Source organism: Empidonax traillii, unplaced genomic scaffold (assembly GCF_003031625.1).
Source record: "Empidonax traillii isolate 1590-97213 ecotype Southwest subspecies unplaced genomic scaffold, ASM303162v1 scaffold1387:size224635, whole genome shotgun sequence".
Classification (NCBI taxonomy): domain Eukaryota; kingdom Metazoa; phylum Chordata; class Aves; order Passeriformes; family Tyrannidae; genus Empidonax; species Empidonax traillii.
This window is the reverse complement of record NW_020956580.1, coordinates 163,572-184,443: the sequence shown is the minus strand read 5'-3', so window position 1 is coordinate 184,443 and position 20,872 is coordinate 163,572. Positions and strand designations below refer to the sequence as shown.

The window sequence follows — 20,872 nt, the reverse complement described above, 5'->3', positions numbered from 1 at the left end:
AGAAACAGAGTTTATGAAAGGGATTGGATACTTTCACCATGCATTCCAAAGATAAGTTGTGGGCAGAGTTTCCATGCCCTGAGTCAGAGCTAAGAGCTGGAAGCCATTGAGATGCAATACTTCCTGGGTTTGGAGCCTGCAAGAAGAGCTGAGAGCTATTTGCCTCACCCAGAGGCAAATCACAGTATCATTTACTATTTATTTGGTATTTCTGTTATGCTTTCTTTGAGAGAAGCTCAGGCAACTTCACAGCTAATGGCTGCAGCATCAAAACATCCCCACCTTCAAGTAAGCCTTGCAACTCATTGCATAAACCATGTCAAGATGGGTTGGTTACCATTGCAAAGCACCCTCTGAGTGCTGAACAGTGTGTGCATTTTATCAGATTCCATGTTTAAAAGTTCTGTGTGGGCTGTGCCTACCTTAACAGGTTTTAAGTGGTGTCTCCCAGGAACGCTGCTCAGCTCAGTCCATTAGGATAATGCTATTCATTCATGGAGTCTCTTATGATTTACACTGGTGTAAGTGAGACTGGAATCTGGGCCTTGATCTTTTTAATGCAAATTCATCAATTCTGTTAGATAAGAGATGAAAGGAGTCCATTATGTTCTTCAGTCATGTCTTGAAGCAAAATCATTTCATTGGTTCCAGGCAGCAAGAGGTCCCTACTCCTGCACTTTACTCCAGAGATGAAACCTTGATTTGGCGACCAAAGCTCTTACTGGAGTTATTTATTTTTCATGGAGAGTGATCAGCTATGAGTGCTAATAATGACAGGGGTGATTTCCCAGTTAAAATTTAAGAATGTAAAATGTAAGGTTAATATATTCCTCTGGTGTTTGACTGAGCACTATGGGTTTAAACACACACACTTTCTTTTACTTCAAAACGTTTTATTCTTCTTTTAAATCCACACCTTGATGTTGATCTGCCAGTGGTGCAAATGAGAAGGTGATAGAGGTCTCTCTGATGTAAAATCAAAGTGAATTCAGGCAGATACTGGAGTGTAAAGCACAGAGCACGTAAACATAACAAATAGCTGCCACATACAAAATATAGCAAGTGCCAAATGCCTACAATACTGCAAATTAACTGCTATGACAGGAGATCTTGCAGTGGTGTTCAGAATGGAAAAGCAGAACTCGATTACAGAGATCATAAAATCATCCTCTCCCTTGATCTTGAGCTCCCTAAACCAGGAGAGGCAGAAAGAGCTGGCTCTGAACAAACAATCTTTTATCGGTGATGGATGTGGCACTGCTTTGTCAAGTAAAATTGCTGATTTACTAATAGGAAAAAAATAAATCCTTTGTGATGACACCAACCTCTCTAACCTGCTAAAGAAAGTGCAAACAGATGGGTATCTCTGTGACTGTGAGTGATGAAACCAGTCTAGAGAAATACCCGTAGTGTGTGATGAGAACTAATATTGCAACGTGCAGGAACATCACCAACACCCCCCATTAGGATATATTCATTTTCTTTGTGCCAAGAATATGACCAGTGATACTGCATGGTTTGATTTAATAGATCTGCCTCCTCCAGCAAAAAGGTAACAGATATTTTACACAAACGTGAAATGTGCCCAGGGAAGCCTGGACAGATTTAAATTCCTTAGACTTTCCTCTTTATTGCAATGCCAGCAGACTTAAGGGACTTTTGATCCCCCTAGTAAATTTTTAAATAAATGTAGGATACATACTTGATGGATTTTGAAGGGAAAGAAATAGCTTTTTGTCTCTGATAGGAGAATCTGTTTAAAAAAATTAATAATTTCTCTTTACATATGAAATTCCATACTGGTTTTTCCTTAAGACTATTCTGATGTTCTTCAAGAAAAATTGCAACCAAGTTTGGTCAATTTAAAGTGGTACCAACTACTGATATAAGTCAGGTAAAATATGTAAGAGAGAACAGAATGAGGCCCTGCATTGTTGGCAGAGCAGGTAAATATAGCTCAGGAACTTATTCGTGAAGTTACATAGTTTGCAGTAAGTCAAGTACTTCAAAAGATGAATACTCATCACATATCAATGCTGTGGAAATGTTACTTTTTTGATTATAAATCAAAATTGAAGAACTTTTTGGATGCAGCTCATCAAATACCGACTTAGGAAACAATTTTCTTCTGGCATATTTTTCTCCTCAGTAGAGCCTACAAAGGCAGTTGGGTAATTTTTGTGGTTTCAGTATAAAGAAATACTTATCCTTTAATCCTTAAATCACTGCAATTGAGTATAATTTCATGTCAAAAACAGCCAATAAAAGTACAAAATAGGGATTAGCGGGAGTATTTTTAGATTAAAATTACTAGAGTTTGAAAGAAGTGGCACATAATCCCAGTACTTTCAAAGGCACTGTAGCAAGCTGAAGAGGATTTATTCTGTTTCATTTGAACACTGACATCATAAGTTACAAGGGAGAGAAGCTATTATTCTAACAGGGAAGATTTAAAAATAATCATAATCCACAACTCTACAAAAATTTAATTGAAAGATAATTCTTTTTTTTGTCTGATATCTTTTAATCGTCAATGCTATACAGTACTTCTACTTCAAGTAACAAAGCACATAGGAAGGAAAGTTAAACCAATCATTTTGGCCATAAATTAGGACACAGCTGCAGCAATTGCTTTCATTTCTAAGTATTAAAACAAATGACTATTCTCATTTAACCTTGAGGCACAAAATTCTCATTGTTTACATTGTGATAGAATTCACAGGAGTGAGAATAAGCTTCTGATTGAATAAAAAGTAATTCCTCTTCATTCCCTTCCCAAGGTGCTCAAGGTGGTTGAATGGCCACATGTCACCACGAAGTTCTGACTCAGTTTGCTTATTTGAGAGAAAAATATCAAACAACCCCCCAGCCCCCGATACACATCTCACTTTTGAAATAAGCATTGACTAGTTTCAGATCCTGATACTTGGGATGTTTCTTAAATCTTGCCTGGAGTTGTATATGACCTGTATGAATCACAACAAATGGCAGCTACTGTCTGCATTTCCCTTTGTAGAACACTGACAAATTTATTGGTTAACGTTTGTATAAGCACGAGGTAAATGTGCCTGATTTACTGTACCAATACCTACATCTGCAAAATATCTGTTCTACTCAACAGCATTTAAAGACCTCTGGGGTGTACAGTGTGTATCCCATTATCCCATTAACAACAAGGTGCAGCTTTGGGCAATAACAGAAAAGTTATTTATATGCACAATGATTTTCTTTTCCCTCAACCACTTTTACAGCTTGCCCAAGTTACAGAAGAGTCAATAGCTGCCTTAGTGATGCTGGCAGACTAAGTAATACTTTGTACATACTCATAGCTAGAGAAAGAAAAATGTTGAGTTTATTTTTGTGACCTTTAGATTTGGAGAACTGGCTAAAATCAATTTAGAGTTCAAAGAGATTGGATGACTCTTACATTAAGCAGTAAAATTGCTTCCACTTTGATAGAGTGTGCTAAAATACAATACCAAGGTAACACTCATTGATTTGGATACAAAATGGGGAATGAGGTGGGTTGGTCAAGTGTAGGAGGTCAGGGAACAACTTGACAGGTTTCAAGTCAGTCTGTCTTGAATACTTAAGAAAAAGATTTAGAATCAAACCAAGCAATCTGACCTAGCAACTACTGCTATTAAGGAATAAACATGAGTTCTCCTGGCAGATCACTCTCTGTGAAGCGAAAAGAGAACAACCATCCAGACCATCCCTGGAGAACCATACACTGAATTATGAGAATATCATTGAGAAGGAGTAGGATCAGAAGACTGATGAGTGGTTGCTATGCCATTGTCACTTTCTGCCTGAGGTCAAGACACAGCTTTTCTTTTATCAAAGCAGAAGACCTCTTCTAATGATCGGTCCTCAGAGATTAATGGGACCAGCTGAGTTTCAGAGCTCCCTAAGGAAGATTATTGCTCAGGTTATAAACAATACTATTGAAATGCTTTAATTATCTGTTGCCTTCGGTTGTTAGTACAGTTGTTCTTGCATAACACTTTGTTTATCATCGTCTTCACGGGTCACCTTGCAGAACAGATGCCTTGCAGCAAAAGAATTAGGAAAAAAGGAAAGAGTAGTGGTACTGGCATGTGTCATGTTCTGATCTTACTGAGGAGGAAACGTGTTCTGAACTCCTCTGCCAGCACTGTGGCAGAAATACAGATGTGCTGATTCATACCAGTGAGCAAGTCCTGTTGTGAAGAATTCCCCCTAGTAGCAAATGAGGTGGTTAATCTATTGAATTTCAACTCACAGAGCCAGGTATTCCTGAAATAAGACCTGCCAGCTGCTCGTCAGCCAAGAGCGAAAGAACACAGCCTTCAGCGCTGGATTGCAGAGCCCAGTGCCGTTTTAATGCCATACTAGTTCATACTTTCTTACAGCCTTGGTATGCAAAACATTTTTTAAAAGTCTAAAAAATTGAAAGTACCTGGTCTGGGGACTTTGGTACAGACTCGACCATTCCCAAAAAACCCCGCTGGACATCGGCCACAGACGTATCCAACGTAAGGGGGTTTCCGGTCAAAGCACAGGACTCCAGGAAAACATGGCCTGTTGGCACAGGTGGTGACGTGTGACAGTGGTGCTGCATGGCCCAAAAAAAGCAATAAATAAATAAATAAATAAAAAGTGGGTTCAAGCATGTTTAATAATTTCTGAAACGAAACACATGTATAAAGCTTAGCAGTGAATGCCTGAGCCCAGCTAAAGCTTTACAACTGTTTTTATTCTTTTAAAGTCTAATTAATGCAAAATGTTCCCAAACCTGGAGCCAAACATGAGAATGTCCTGTGGGCACAGTGGAACAGAACAGCTGTTTCTCATTAAAGCAAGATTTATTAGTCCTCTAATTGCATGTTTTCAAGTTTATTACTCAAAGTTGTTTGGCGTTTATCATGTACAATATAGAAAGTGTAATTTTCAGCATAAGTGAAACATGAACTGAGTGAGAATCTGTATTATTTGACATCTTTTTGGTCTTCTATAATTGGAAGGTAATTATCAAACTTTACAGCACCTACACCCTACTTTTAAAATTACACTGTCAAGTACATATGTTTCTGATCTAGAAATCATCCCTCATGGATCAAACCTTGTATTACAGGAAACCGCTTTAATTATCTTAGAACTGTGTGCAAAAGTTAACACTCTGGTAGTATATAATATTTTATCACTTATGATGTCACTGAATAGCAAGTGTATATGAACTGCCTGTGAAGTATTTAACAGTGTCAAGACACAGAACAAATGATGAATACAATCTTAATGATGGTTATAGATCTTTTTTAATTGCCTCCAGTGAGGTCTTCATCAGGATTCTCAAGTATTTTCAGCATTATTCTTGCACCTTACCTACAGCACTATGATATAGGATACCTGCAGGAGGCAAGGTCGTTAGGTGTTGACTGGCCTGGTACAGATATTCAAAAAAAAAGAAGGTAAGAAATAAAATCTTTCATTTTACATATGCCTTTACACAACAAATATTTTTTTGCTGCCTACTTTCACTAGAAAATCAATTAAACAAGCAACACTCATTAGAACAGGGCCAACAAAAACATTGTGCAGGTGCACACCCATGTTTATGGAGTGTCGTAGTTCTCCCCTTCTGGGAAAAGCTTTTGCCACAGTCGAGTTCATACATCAAGTCTACCTTCACTTATGCTCAAAATTTGTAATTCAGTAAGTGCTCAATAAATACTGAAATATCAGCATCACTTGTCTATGGCAAGCTGGCATAAGCTGTCACTCTTATCATCTTGCTTCCCAGTGACCAGTAAAATTTGGAGTGGTTTTGTTTTACCTTAGAAGTGATGTGACTTCAAATTTAAGCCTGACCATTCTGATCGCTGTTGCTGTAAAAATTGGTCAACTGCAACCCTCAGTCTGGTGTATTAGGAGGGTTTTTATTTTTAACTTCAATTTTCCATGTTGTATCATAAACAGCTAGTTTGAGTCTGCTGTTCAGATGGTAAAATGTGTGATTTCTGAATACAGAAAGTGCTTTCATATCCTTGTTTACCTACCACGTCTATCACTTATGTTAAAATTCTTAATTGCAGGAGAATCCTTCGCCTCTAAGGACTGCAGTGGCTGCTTAACCTCAGTCCTGTTTAATTCACCTTTGCCATTGCTTAAAGGTTTTGTAACATCAGCAGCAAGCACAGCTGTGAAAAGACAACAGGGAGACAAGGAAACAAGGTGTTAGGGCTTAGCTGTGATTGATAATAAAAGGCAACAGCAAATCAGGTAACCTGGCATAAGTTTACTCTGGAAGCCAACCATCAAGCAAATAAAGGCAAATCAGGTGAGTCAGCTGCTGACACACAGCAAAGCTTCAACACAAATATAGGAAAAATTATTATGCCCAAGCTCACTGAACTTTGCTTATCTGGGAGACTTACTTAATATGCACAGTGTTCTTTTATTGAGCTCAGGGTACTTAGAAAGCTTCAGGTCAGCCAGTGTTTGACAGCACTGTTGTTTGGATGAGGATGCTACAGTGCATACCTGTGCTCTGACTAGTTCCTGCCTCTCCTTGAAAGCTTCTGTCTGATGTTATATTGTGTGTGTTTGTTGGCTTCAGTTAGCTCAGCTGCAAACTTTGCAAGTATATGTGGATGTAATGAGGAAAAATGACTGGTGGAGACTCTCAGAACTGTTATTTTTTGCATAATCTTAAAGTAATTTCTTGCATAAATTAAGGAAAAAGTCTACATGGATAGTGATGAAAATTTAATTGCCCCGGGTCTCTTGAATATTCTCTACTTTAGTAAAGTTCTGACACTTTATATATATTAAACAATGCAATGAGCTGTTGCTCACTCTAAGAGCTATAAAATTACTTCAGTTTTCTCTTCCTTCCTCCCAGAAGCCTTTATATTTGCTTAGGCAAGAGAAGTGTGAGCAGGAATGTTAAATCTGTGTATCAGAACTACAAATAATGATTTCTGTCCTATCTTGGGTGGACAAGGAAGCCCTCAGGTTTATTCCTTCTGATAAATGTGCATTTCCGAAATAGAATTTTTTTTCCTGTAATTAAAAAGTACAAAGTAAGAAATGACTTTTTTATATTTATCAAAATTACATTATTTTCCATATCCTTCCTGCACTGGTGAAATTACCCACAAAAATATACATTAGTGAAACAGATGCAAAATCACTTTGAAATAACCAATGTGGCCAAAGAAAACATTCTATACAGACGTTTGGCAATATGACTGAAGAGAAATTTGGTAAATCAGGGAAAGGCAGTTCTGCTGGTGCCAGGGTCCTGTAGTTACAAATCAGTCTTTTTACAGTGGATATTTTCATTTTCGTTTCATTAGTCAATATGAGGAAATACTGATATCTCCACAGTAAATATTTTTACATTTTGCTTCTTGGATTTCTTTGGAAATACCAACAAGCAAATAAATACAAACATTTCAAGTGTAGTTTTTCTCTCCTTCTGGCCAAAAAATAATTATTTTTTTGAGAAGACTCGTGTCTCTACGGCTGAAACAAGTGGAGTGTGTATAAGTCACATCAAGTGCACTGGGAATCACCAAGTCACTGTAGTCTCCTCACTAACGGGTCTGTTGCTCTAAAAGCAAATATGGAGCATGCCTAAAATTGTTCCTGGCTGTTTTCTTCACTACTTGGGATCTGTGGAATGACTTCATGCCAAGCATCTGTGGGCTGTGTCCTCTAATGGAAGCACACGTTGGAAACAGAGGTGAAAGGATGGAAAGGATTGGCACGTGGACCTTCTTTCTCTCACCCTCCATCCAGCAGTCGCCCAAAGCAAAATCTATCCCAGGGGTGCTCCCCAAGTACTTGTTAGTGGATCGTATATTTAGGAGTGAAATAGAGGAGAACATCTGGAATGTCCTTGGCAAATTATCTAGCTGGCATCTGGAAAATGCTTTTTTGGTACTGTGGGGTTCATTCTAATCAAAATGAAAAGTAGGAGAGACCAATTTGCAAATAACTATATTAATATAACATGACAATAGTCTATCTTATACATTTGAAGGTCTGTACTTGAAATGAGTGGCAAAATACTTTATTAACAATAATAGTAGGAGAATTGAACCCATATTCCCCCCCTCTATTAAAATAAATAATGTAAAGCACTCACATTTGCAAGTTCTACCATTTCCCTCCATCCCACTGGGGCAAATTCCACATGTATAAGATCCAAAGGTATTCATACAAGACACTCCAGGAAAACAAAGACTCTCTTCACACTCGTTCCTGTCTTCCTGACAAGTAAGCCCTGTGGCAAAACAAAGGGGAAGTTAATAATCAGGAAAGATTCCTTGTTTATACTTCAGCTCAAATGTTGAAGCAGATGAGGGCTCACTTCTCAGCTGTAAACTCATTACAGGGCATGTCACTCATGTTCCAGCCAAATTCCCCACTGTCTCACTTAAACCTGCTTTTATCACTCTGTTTATTACTGTCGTTACTGCCATCAGAAGTGCTGAACCTGAGACTGCTGCTCATAGAAAGCTGTGCATGTTAAATAAAAATGCACATAAATAAAATTAATATTTCTCCTGCATTTCACATCTTTGCTTCTGCTTTTGTTGTCTTGTTTGTCATATGCTAAAGAAGCCAAGGAGTGTCACCATTTTGGCTTTAAGATATGAAGAGCCATGTACTGACAAACTGCTTTCCATTTCTACGTGAACCCCACATAACTAATAGATTATTGTGAACCTGCTAGAGTCTGGCTGAGGGGAAACCTTAAATGGGATTCTTTAAAGAAAACCCAAGTTTTTATATTTAAAATTAAAATCTGAACAAACATTCTGAAAACGTCACTGAGCCCCAGTACTGATGTTAGGAGGACAAGCTGCCATAGGATCTGAACCCCAAACAGTATCTCTTGATTATTGCTGATTTTGAAAGTAGGGAACTGATATTAAAATTCACAACTTTGGATGATTGAGTGAATACCCATAGGGGAAGGTGACCCAAAAGTTAAAATTACTATGTGAACAGCAAATGATGCAGAGCAATCACATAAAAAGTCCCTCAGGCTTGGGGTGTGCGTGCTGCTGTCTCTGTGCACTTGAGCAAACTTTCTTGGCTATTGTTAGTTACAGGATATGCAGCCCTGACAGCAGGTCATAAACTAGCTCAGATCAATTCTATTAAGGCAACTCCTTTGTCCCTGAAGGAATATACAAGGACATTGAGACACCTTTGGGAGAGGCCAGGTACCAGCTTCAAGACATACCATGAGGTACAGAAAGTTTTGTTCCATATCAGATACCCAGCTTTATCATGAAGAAAGGTCTAAGGATAAAAGAATTGCTTTTTTTTTTTTTTCTTCAAAAAATACATTTGTCACAGTGCAATGAATTACAGGATGATAAAAACAGAACATTGTTATTCATCTCCTACAGCATAATCGCTCATTGCTTCAGCATTTCAGAGAGCTTCCACTACTCCTTTCAACTTAAAATAGCATCTCCATGTAGAAAACTCAAATTGATGTCTCTTTATTGACTGAGCTGCCTAGAAAAACCAATGACATCACCTTCCCATGTTGGTTTTGTCTTGAGGGAAAAAAAAAGAACAGCAGCGCAAAAGTCACATCCCCTTTCCTATGCTATCTCAAACTAAATTGTTCTTATTTCTCATGCTTCTTGCTTCTTTCACTGAAGCTGGACATCATGTAGTATTGTAGGGCTTGACTGAATTTTTTTCCTCCCATGTTACATTTTATTTGACTATTTATATTTTATCATTTAATGAGCACACTCGTGGCATCGGGCTGCTTTTCTCTGATACTGATTTCTGATGATGCATTGGGAAATTATTAGACATCACATTATGAAAAGTATTGAATGAGTTACCCTCTGATTAGATTAGTAATTATTTTCTTTCTCTGAGTATCATATAAAGACTAAATGTGATACTATAAAAAATGAGAATAGGAAAGAAGTTCCCAGTTTCAGTAATGACCATCATTTCTCCCTCAGCTCCTTCTCTTCCCTCCTGCATTCTCTGTCTTTGTTGCAAAAGGCTGCCTCTCAAATCTCAAAGATGAGAGAATTACAGAAAGCAAAGGAACACCTTAAGTAAAAAGATAATTTTAAAAATTCAGTCACTTGGTTGATTTTTCTGATGTAAAGGTGAAACTATGCAAGCACTCCTTTGCACTCAGAGAGATTTGATTTTAAAGAGTGCTTGATCAATTTGGGTGTAATGATAATCCAGATGAGTCCAATGTCAAATGTTTGCAAACTCTGAAACTTTGCTGAATGTTGCTGGAGAAGCAGCAGAAATGGTCAGAAAACTGTCTGCACTGAGAAGTGTCAATTATTCTCTTTGCATGACCTCCAGTCACTGTAACACAGGGGACTCTCAATTCTTTTCGCAGTGCTACAGTACAAATAAAAATAATAGGAATAGAAGTTCTTCAGGTTGCAAGGTTTAGCCATCTGTTTGTGTGCCAGCTTTATTTCTCCATCCCTACACAGGAAACTGTCTGAGAAGATAAAGTCCTTTCATGCCTTGAGAGATGAGCTGACCACCTAGAGATGCAAAGAAAGATTTCTGGGCTATGTTCACATTTAGTTGACTCTAAAGGAACAGAAAATCTCATTTAGGGGCTCTATGGTTATTAAAAACCATGAAAAGATCCTGTGGTTTTCTTTAATTTCCTGAAAAGTAAAATGACATTAGTGTTCCATCTTTCTCCCCACCCCACACCCAACTTTATACTAATCATAGAGGAAAGAAAGAATGATCTTGTTATTGAGATGGTTTTCAAGGATGAGTTCTGTTCTTGGGTGGGTGATGTTGCTTTCTATGGTCAAAGGAATGAACAATAGGAATTCTTGTTATCTTGTTAACAACGGAGATGAAAAATGAATGAGCTTTGAACACTCGGAGATACAGAAAATTAAAGCAGCAATAATTCTAGGGTTACAATGGCTTTTCCCCCTGCCTTGTTCCCATTCCCTTCTCTACCCTTACGCTGCCTGAGATACACCAATGCTCCAGCATTGCTGCTTCCCTTGCAGGGGTGTTTGGGAAGATCTCACAAGAGTTAACTTCTTGTTTCTACTACTACCTGTTCCCTGTCATTTCTAAGGATTTGATGGTGAAGTGGTGCTGTCACTTGAGCTGTATAACATTGCTTTCTCATTAGATTATTGATGGTTTTCTGGGGAATTGAGGCATAAACACAGCATCAAGGATGAGCTTTTATTGTTGTCACAGAACCTGCCCTGAAGTAAAATCATCTGCTTCCCAGCTGGCTCTCAACTCCACTTGCTTATAATTTTTCACTTGCTACTAAAACTTTAAGATGTATTCCTTTTTCAATCAATCATATATTTTTTTCTTTTTTATTTTTTTCTTTTTTTTTTTTTTTCCCTGTTGCTGCTTGTGTTGTAGCTTTCTGGGAAGAACAGCAAAACCATTGTACTTTTATTTTGCTGGCAAGAATTAACGGTGCAGGAAAACCTTGTGTTTCTCTGGCCTTCGAGGTGTCCTGTGCCCTTGTCTCTCAGGACAGCATGTCCACTGAAGTTATGAATTCATGGAATTACATTGCTCTTTATTAATTCAATTTAACTCTTATATCCAGTGTTTAACCATAAAAAGTTCCCAAATTTCCCTTTCCTAGTAGGAATGGTATTTCCAGGGGAATTCAAGACATTCTGCATATGTTTGGTTGGTTTGTAAATTTTTATATTCTGATGAAACTTCCATTTTATAACTTTAATCTTCGTGTTTAGGCTTGTGTGCTCCTGCATCAGTGTAACCTCTGGTGGCATAAAGACTTTTGACAGCATCAGGCTTTGGCTGCTTGGTAGCATTACCTGGAGCCAATACTGGGTGTCACAGATCTTTTAGGTCATTTTTCTAGACTTCCACTTCTGAATGACTTTTATTTTTCATTTCTGCTGGAATTTTATAGTAATGAAAACTGGGCTTGCAGTCCCACATGACCAAAACAAAGAAGGTTTCATGAAGTGCTGACAGGCAGAAAAGGTTCCTTTCCCATTGGGTAAAATCTGCTCACTGCTTTTGTTTAAAATTGAGTTTCTTCTGTATATATCCATTACAAGCAGTAATAATTATGAGCACTTGATGCTACTTCTATTTGATTTTTCAAACCTATAGCACTGACAGAAGCCAACATTACGAGTCTCATGAATTGGAACAGAGCAGGGTGTTTGACCAGTTCAAGTACTGAAATCTGAGCTCAACTTAAGGTTTTATTTTCTGACTCTGTTTTTGAAATGGTTCTGATCCAAGAGATGTTTTAACACCATTTCAGTTGGCTTCTTTTGCTTGTGGGATACTAATTTGACTCTGACAAGAAGGAATGATGGCACAGTGTCTGTACTTTCGCATGACTGCACAGCCACCTGAGCGAGTGGGTGTTTAATACTTGGCCTTTTCCAAAACTAAGCCAGATTTAAAAAACCTGTTTAAGTCCTGTGCGTTCAGATTTGTCTTGTACCCCCTGAAGAACTAAACTGGAAAAGAAAAAGGTAAAAACTTCCATGAAACTCCAGGACAAGCAAGTTTAGGCCAATGTGAAAATCAGTTGTGATGGAAGTGAGGGATGTGAGGAACAGGTGGAGTGATGTCCCAGCTTGAGGAGGTGGTGGGTGCTCTGTGAGATCCAGAAGTGATTCAGTTCAGCCTAGTTCTAAAAGATTATTGCAGCAGAAAGTTTACAGGCTGGTTTAATTCCAGTCTGGAGAGCACAGGGGAGTCCTTGTCCATGTGCTGTCACAAGTGCTTTTTCATCTGTGTGAATCATTCCCAGTTGTCCTGAGTGCAGTGAGGCTGTGTCTATAAATTGCATGATAGGTACAGACATGTTTTCTCCTTGTCTTATCAAATGCTTCTCTTTCTCCTCACACCTCAAATCTTTACTCCATTCCTGTTTGCACTGTGTGTCTTGTATCCACCTCTTTGGACTCACTGCATTTTGTTCTCTCATTTCTCCTCTTGGTGCTTTTCAGTCTTTTTTTTTTTTTTTTTTAGAAAAGAATCAGGGTTTATGTTGATTTGTTTGTGTTTTGGTTTGGTTTGTGAGGTTTTTGTGTTTGTTTTGCTTGGTTAGTTTGGTTTTGGGTTTTTTGTTTGTTTGTGTGTTTTCTTTTGGTTGGGGTTGTGGTTTTTTTTGTTATTTTGGTGGTTTTTTTAGGAGATCATCCCTCTTCCTTTCATCCCTTAAAATCATACTGTGCCCAGCTTTTCTGGTTTCAGCTGGGATAGAGTTCTGAAACCAGGGTAGGAGCCCTGCAGAGCTTGAAAGGTTGGATTTTGTTTTATCATGTCTGACAACCAAATGGGCTTGTGATTTTCCAATGCTTAAATTTATTGAAGCTTCAAGTGGGAGTAAAGGACAATTAAGTTTTTCATGCTTTCCATACCTACTTCTCCTTCCTAGGCCTAGAAAAATCATTCATTCCTAACTCTTTCCTTCTGTGGAGTGCAAAAGGATCCTGAATCTTTGACTTTTCTCTCTTCCACTCATTCTTCTCCTGCCTCATGGACAAATCTATGGGAAATAAGCAGGAAGCAACTGAGATCAGGGGGGTTTATAGCCTTCTTGAGTGGTCCTTTCAGGACCAGAGGGCTTTAGCTCATTTTTCCTTATGATTAGACAGCTGCTTTTGCACATTTTCTATATGTTCAAAGCCAAGCCCTGGGAGCAGAAGAGGAGGCTTCTCTATGTGGTGCATTTGACAGATGCTTGTGGTCATGTTGCACTCAAAAAATCCTGTAGCACAATAAGTCTGTAGTTAAATCAGAGATGGAAACAGTGAAGTGTTACCTCCCAAACCAGGGGGACATTTACAGAAGTAGCTCTCCACACTGTCCACACAGGTTCCGCTGCCACAGGGGTTTGATTTGCAGTCCTTAATGTCTTCCTGGCAAAACTCTCCATCAAATCCATTTGGGCACAAGCACAGGTATTCACCAAGGCCTGGAGGGTATTTGATATTAGTAACACATGTTCCACCATTGAGGCAGCTGCAGGGCTTCACTCCAACCTGAGGAAGGCAAAGGGGAGTCGTGGTAAGATTCCTCTCAATAATCACAGCTGGGAGGTATATTGTTACCCTCTAGGAAGGGAGAGATTTGCTCTGCAAACATGCTATCCAGTGTTATGAAACTTATTTCTAACCAATCTCCTTTGTCTAGAGTGATGGTCTTATACTCAACATACTTATTTATTTGACTGAGAGCTTAATTTCAAAGGGATTTCTTTTTTCAGCATTTAGGGGCACATTTTAACTTCATGTAAGAAGAAAAAGAAAAAAAACACCACACCTTATTTGCTATAACAGCAGTTTTCACATATTATCTGAGGGCAGAATTTGTTCCTTATTCTTCAAAGAAATGAAAAATCTTTTTTCTTTCCTTGCCTGCCCTCCTTGCTCTTTCACTTTACAAATGGCTCCCAGGCAGGAACATGACTGTGGCATTCCTTAGCTGGTCTCTCTCTTCAGGGAAGGGAGATCCATAGTTGTATTTTATATATGTACAAGAACTGCATTTCAACAGTTTCAGAGCTCTGCATTGTCTCACCTCAGATAACACAGCTCTGGTTTGAAATGTTTCCATTAAAACCATATCTGGGCTCCAGTTCCCCCTTTGCTGTGGGGGCTCAGCAGATTGGTATTTTGTGGTTTGAATGAGCAAAAGTAGAAATCTTCAGGAATAAAAATCTTTTCTTCACAAAACTGTTCTTATGACAGGAGTCTGCTTCCTGCTCTATGAGCTCATCCCATCGCAGAATTAATGTTGGCCTATACAATAAAGACAAAGCAACGCACAACTCTGCCAAGAAACTTAGAGTGTGGAATAATGACATAAGAGCAAGACATCCTCTAAAAATATCATTGAGAATGAGTTATAATCTCCCTTTTATAGCTAAAACTTGATCTTTTATGTTATATGCTTTTTTGTGCAATCCAAATGCAGAATGTGAATTTTAAAGCAGATTAATGAACCATTAAAAGGCTCTGCAAGAGTGTTCTTTCAAACAGCAATCAATAGCACTCTCTCTTGTTCCCTGTATATATAGTTTCTATGTTCTCTGAGACATTTATTCCATTAATTGATCATTATTGCTGTGCTGGATAATATACACTTATGAGGAAATAGCTGAAACCTTGTTTTTTCGAGACAGTAACAAATTATTAGCTATAATGACAATTGCACCAAAGCAATGGCACGATAAACAGGTTTGTTTTGCTTTTTTTTTTTCCTTTAAAGTGTTCATTTCCTTACCTCGATGGAGTATCTGCTCTGTGCATTGCATTCGTCTGACACGGTGAATTCAAAGGTCTGCGTTTCTTCGGAATCAACTTTCCAGATAAGAAGGCCAGCAGGAGAGAGCCTGGCATCCCGTGGCCCAGCCTCCAAGATGAATAGCACAGCTGACCCTTCTGGATCCACTGCTATGAGCTGGTAAACAAAATTCTCACCAATAAATGTCAGCAGCTGGCTGGAGGGGGCCTGGAACACAGGAGGCAGGTTGTCTAAACAGCAAAAATGAAACCACGATTACATAAAATTCCAGTTTCTCCCACGTAAAGATTCTCAGAGTGGGTCTTTGAAGGAGTGCACTCAAAGAAAAGGTACAGAACATACCCAGAGGCTGCTGGAGGAAGTGATTTGGGTGTGAGGGGCAGCAAATGGCTTTACCAAAAAAGACAGCTTTTTCCTCCTCTTTTTCTCGTGCCCAACACTGATTTTTTCCTCCTGTTCTGCACTTTAATTAATTTTGATGTGCTATATGATATATGGGAAGAGATAATACGTGACTTCTATAACCTCCCACAAGTCTCAATTCTTACTAAAACTTCAATTAATTATATTTCTTATATCTACATATATACTGAATCTATCTACAATTCTGTCTATCCATCCATCCACTGAAATATAAGGAAACTAAATCTCGAAATGCTGAATGACAAATGAATTGGGTGAGCAACTCGAGGGGAAAAATAAATTGTAGCTCTCCCACTGAGTAGACTCTCCTGCCTTTACCCATGAGGAGTAATTAAGCCCAGGCAGTTTGAATGAATTCAGTTGGACATTTCATCAGGAATAAAGGTCTTTTCAGTGCCAGCAGAGATACACCAGTGATGCTGAGATTCTCTATCCCCAGTGACAGTAGTGTGCATCATGTCACCATTGGCACTGTTACTTCCAGTGTTGCTGTTTACAATCAGCATTTTCTCAATCAAGATAAAAACCCAATTGTACAAGGCTACTTTACAGCAGAAGATAAACGCTACTTGAAGATACTTTCAATATGAATAGGTAAAGAGGAAAAGGCAGAGAAAATGATTACATTTTATAATTAGAAATCCAGGAAAAGTAAGATCAGATGAGTACCCTGAGGTGGTGGCAGCAGCTCTTTGCAGAGCCAGGAATTTCATCTCCATGGCCTCCTCAGTCTCAAGCCATCTTTCCTCTTTAACCAGCAGTACAAATTGACATGTATTGATATTTAAAGGAATCTTCTCACAAATTTGACGGTAGTTATCCTTAACTTAAAGCACATTTCTAACACCGAGGATTAATTTCAAGTCACGCTCTCAAATTATGAACTGTGTATGTGTTCTCATCAGGACTCCTTGCATTATACTCATGGGAAGTCATCATTAGGATTTTTTTTTTGTGGTGCATATCCTTTAATCAAACTTTGCTTTGCATAGCACACCTTATATTATGCAATTATTTAAATATGTGTCTCCTTTATTGCTGCTGTGCTATGAGAGCTTTCTAAAATGCTTGTCCAGCAGATTGTCCTGGCATAACTGTTGAAAGCTTCCATCTATTCATTAAACCTTTTATTTCCCAAACACTAAAGCCATGGAGCTCATAAAAGCTGTGCCCAAGGTAATCAATGAAATATTGATGCTGGGTGTGCATTTACAGATAAACACATAAGTGTTACTGGATGGATGGTAACAAGAAGTGGTAGGCACTGAATAACATAAAATCAGATGTTCTGAAAAGAGTCTGTGAAGGAGTGTTTTTAATTCTACAGAGATTTCCTTGCCATCCAGTGAAAATAGATATATATATACACTCCCTATTATTGCAGAACTTTTAAGAAGGTTTGCACATTTTTCAAGACAAGTCTGACAAACCCTTTCTTTTAAATATTTTTAAGTTTTGAAATAAATGAAAAGGGAACGGTGATCTGTTTCAGATTTCCCAAATCAATTCTAGCTTTATAAATTTCAAAACAAATACAGTCTTTGCATCTCAAACCGTTTCCTGAATTTTAAAATTGAAATGTCTAGGTGTTAGTAATGAGACTGTCTATATGACAATCACCATCAGCTCATCCCCAGAGTTGCTACTGCTTTGGCCAACACACTGAAAGGCCAGGTTGGATGGGGCTTGGAGCATCCTGGGCTAGTGGAAGGTGTCCCTGCCCGTGGCAGGGGGTTGGGATGAGATGATCTTTAAGGTTCCTTCCAACTCAAACCTTTCTGTGATCCTTTGATTCTATGACAGAAAGGAGGTAAGATTTGTGAGTCAGAGCTAACACTTCTCATTTGACTTAACTATTTTTCTGGGGGAAAGCACACAGCTTTCGAGTGTACAGGCTCTTCTTCAGGTCTGACTTCCCCTTAGGCTTTTTAACTACTCGTCCAAGTGACATCCAGAGGGATTTTTAGTTGTCCAACATTTGGGATGGATCTACCTGTACCTTTTCCAGACAGAGAGTTTTAAATTTCAAAATCTGGAATTTTTAGGATATAAACTAGAGGAGTATGATTTTAAATAGAGAAAATTCAAAGTGGCTACCCTGGAACAGGAATTAAAAGGGCTCACAAACAAATCTCTCCCTTCCCACTGTGTTCTTGCTTCCAAACTTTATTTCAGACAATGTCTGACTTCTTGTGTTGTTGGAAACTCTTGGAGCCTTTCTGAACTTTCTCAAGGGCCTTTCTGTCACCTCTCAGCAGAGGGTGTGTCCTCACTATTCTCCTCAGCATTGTCTCCCAAGCTGGAGCTGTGAACTCCAGCCACTCCCACACAGCTCTCACCCTTTCTGCTGCCAGACCCTGCACTCTCCAGGAGCCTCTGCCCCTGAGCACCCTCAGCTACTCCCCAAGAACAAGAGCAATCTTCCCCTCCTCCCAGAAGGGTCCTGCTGACCTAGTCACCCTGAAGGAACATAAAACTGCAAACAAACAAAGCAAACTGGTCTGTCGTTCACACACCTTCCTGTAATTTGCTTTTGTTTACAGAATATAAAAGTTCAGAGAAACTCTTTCTAGGACCAGCACAGGGATCTGCATAAAATTAGTAATATAATCCTTATATTGACCAGATACAAATGCGTTCATGTAAGAGGGGAGATGGGCTGCAAGGATAATGCTGCTGGAAACACGGATTATTTGTAAAACATTCAGCAAGCAGTGGTTGTCATTTACACTGGACATGTAGCCATGAAAACACTATGATTAAGTCTTCAGCCTTCAGGAGGTGCTTTGAAAGGCAGCCTTCTCCATGACCCCTGCCTCGAGGGGCTCCAGAATGAGCCTTTATGTTCTGTGGCAGTGGTGGTAATGTGTGCCTGATCCCTATCACTTAGACTCCCTGCCAAGCCAAGGTCTACTGTGTGGCATTTTTTAGGATTTGGCTCAGGAAAAGGAAGCAATTCTTCTAGGTACCAAAAGTACACATTGGTGTTTTAAAAATAGTGTTTTTCCCAAATAGTACCCTTAAAGATTTGTACTTGCAAGATGATGACAGAGATATTTAGGGCCTATCATCTTTAGCTGTCAGATTTGGGCATTTCATGGAGCACTGGAGTATCATATTTAATTCTTATTTTGGTTTATTATTTTAGAATTTATTAGGTTTCAGACAGAACTAGATGCATACCCAGATGCATAATTCATAAAGTGGAGCCTGTATTTCTGGTGCACCCAATTATTCCCACTGCAAACCATCCATGTTCATTGCACAGGGATACATTTGTGTTAGCCAAAAGAAGGAATGAAGTATTTCATTGACTGGGTCATAAATTCCCAGGTAAGTGTTTCTAAATTATTAGTTAGGGAAAAAAAAACTGTCTTACTTTCATTAACAGACCAGGTGAACTTAGAAATGTCAGGTTCACAGAGAAGACAAGGACTGGTAGGGCTTGACTCTCCTTCACCATAGCAAAGTCCATCTATATTGCAAGTATCTTCCTGCAAAAAAAAAAAAAAAAAGACAAAAAAGGAAATAAAAATAGGTGGGAAGTGGAAGCAATGCAAAAAAAGAAATAAAAAAGATAAATTAGCAATTAATAACTTCTGGAGACAAGAAGGAATTCTCTTGTCTCTTGAAACAATAAAAGAGTAGCAATTTAAATGTTGGTGCTTTTCTACTGATAGGGAAAAAATCAAGCCCTGTAAATTTTCCAGTTTCAGTTTGAGATCTTTGTAGCTTTGAATGTTTTAGCTTAGGCAACATGTGGTGTTGCTTTGTCATAGATGAATGCAAAGAATGTGACTCTTTTCCCATTTCCACACTCGTGTAGTGCATGTGATCATTATTTCCAGCTGTGACTGGTAGTATAATGAGTATTAGGTATCACTCAAAGGTGAGCTCCATGAGACTCACAAAAACTGAGACTAGATAAAAGCTCCATTTGGACAGAATCCTGTTCTGGTAAGTTATTTCTGGAGATTCCTCAAAATCAATGCTATAAAAGCAGAATAAAGAAGCGTGTTAGAGTTTAGGCTCCCATGAGATAGTTGTAAATAACAGCTGAGCACATCCGTGGTGCCAAGATGGGCCAGAACATCCCCAAAGAAGTTTATGAACTGTGGGCAGAGTAGCCTTTCAGGCTGACTTGATGCTTTCCTAGATAGGGTGCCCACCAGGGCCATCCCCCTGTGCCTTCCACATGGGGTGAAGGCATTTGTGTTGTCTGAGAAGCGAACACAAGGATGTAATTAACAGGTCTAATTAAAAATCTACACCACAGGAAGGTCCTATGATAGAGTTATGCCTTTTGTTTGTAGCCTGTGTTGGGTACACAGGCAGATGGGACTTCATCTGACCTTGCAGACTCCCAGTAAACCTTGATGTGCTGTTGGGAACAGCGGAATGCCCCTGCCACAGTGGGACAGCAGCAGGGAGAAGCTATCAGGATCAAAGGCATTTTTCCTTTTCCTTTCTTTCAATGCACATTGTTTTTCTGGGACTGATATGTGTTTCATTACCGGATTTGTGTTTTTATTAGTGCCTCAAAATTCTTCTGCAAACTGTATTAGTCGATATTTTAAGTAATACTGTGAGAGTAGAGAAACAAAAAGGACTCTCACAATCACCCCTACAAGTTAGAAAATGACAGATCTTCAACATTAAAACCTGGATATTAATTAGATTTTATTGCATTGTTGTTTTGAAAACCTTGATGCTCTGATGAAAAAAAAGATTTTTTTTTTTTTTCTGATGTGAAAGTGTGGTACAGAATGGGCTCCATAAAAGAGGAACACAGAATGTGAAATGGCCTGATATAAAATGTCCCCTAATTGAAACACCTTTTCTGAAAGCAATTTAGGTATTGCAGAGTAATGTTAAAGGAGGGATAATTAGAATGTGGTCTGCTGCAATTGGAAGCCTAGTTCAAATAGTCCCTTGAAGCATTTTAGGATAGATATTACTATAATCCCTAGAGAACAACAGCATATTGAGAGACCATATATATTTCTGGGTTTCAAAAATGTATGAATAAGGAGAGCCTTTGAAAAAAAAAAACCTCACCCTACCTTTAACCGAAATGGTTCTGACACAATTATTTTAATCTGAAATTTAAGTGGTTTTGCCCTCATTTGGACTGTACTGGGTTTGTGTG

At 38.7% G+C, this 20,872-nt stretch overlaps 1 protein-coding gene across 1 annotated transcript in view; it reads right to left on the bottom strand.

Annotated features, from left to right (window-relative positions):
- LOC114069879 (von Willebrand factor D and EGF domain-containing protein-like) overlaps positions 1 to 20,872 on the bottom strand; it is a 161,647-nt gene that overhangs the window by 38,405 nt on the left and 102,370 nt on the right. The window contains exons 15-20 of the mRNA XM_027906980.1: positions 19,103 to 19,217; positions 15,280 to 15,530; positions 13,817 to 14,036; positions 8,135 to 8,272; positions 6,041 to 6,179; positions 4,442 to 4,608 (exon numbers count right to left, since the gene is read on the bottom strand). Of these exons, the coding sequence (XP_027762781.1) occupies positions 4,442 to 4,608; positions 6,041 to 6,179; positions 8,135 to 8,272; positions 13,817 to 14,036; positions 15,280 to 15,530; positions 19,103 to 19,217 (1,030 nt within the window). The remainder of the gene's footprint in view (positions 1 to 4,441; positions 4,609 to 6,040; positions 6,180 to 8,134; positions 8,273 to 13,816; positions 14,037 to 15,279; positions 15,531 to 19,102; positions 19,218 to 20,872) is intronic.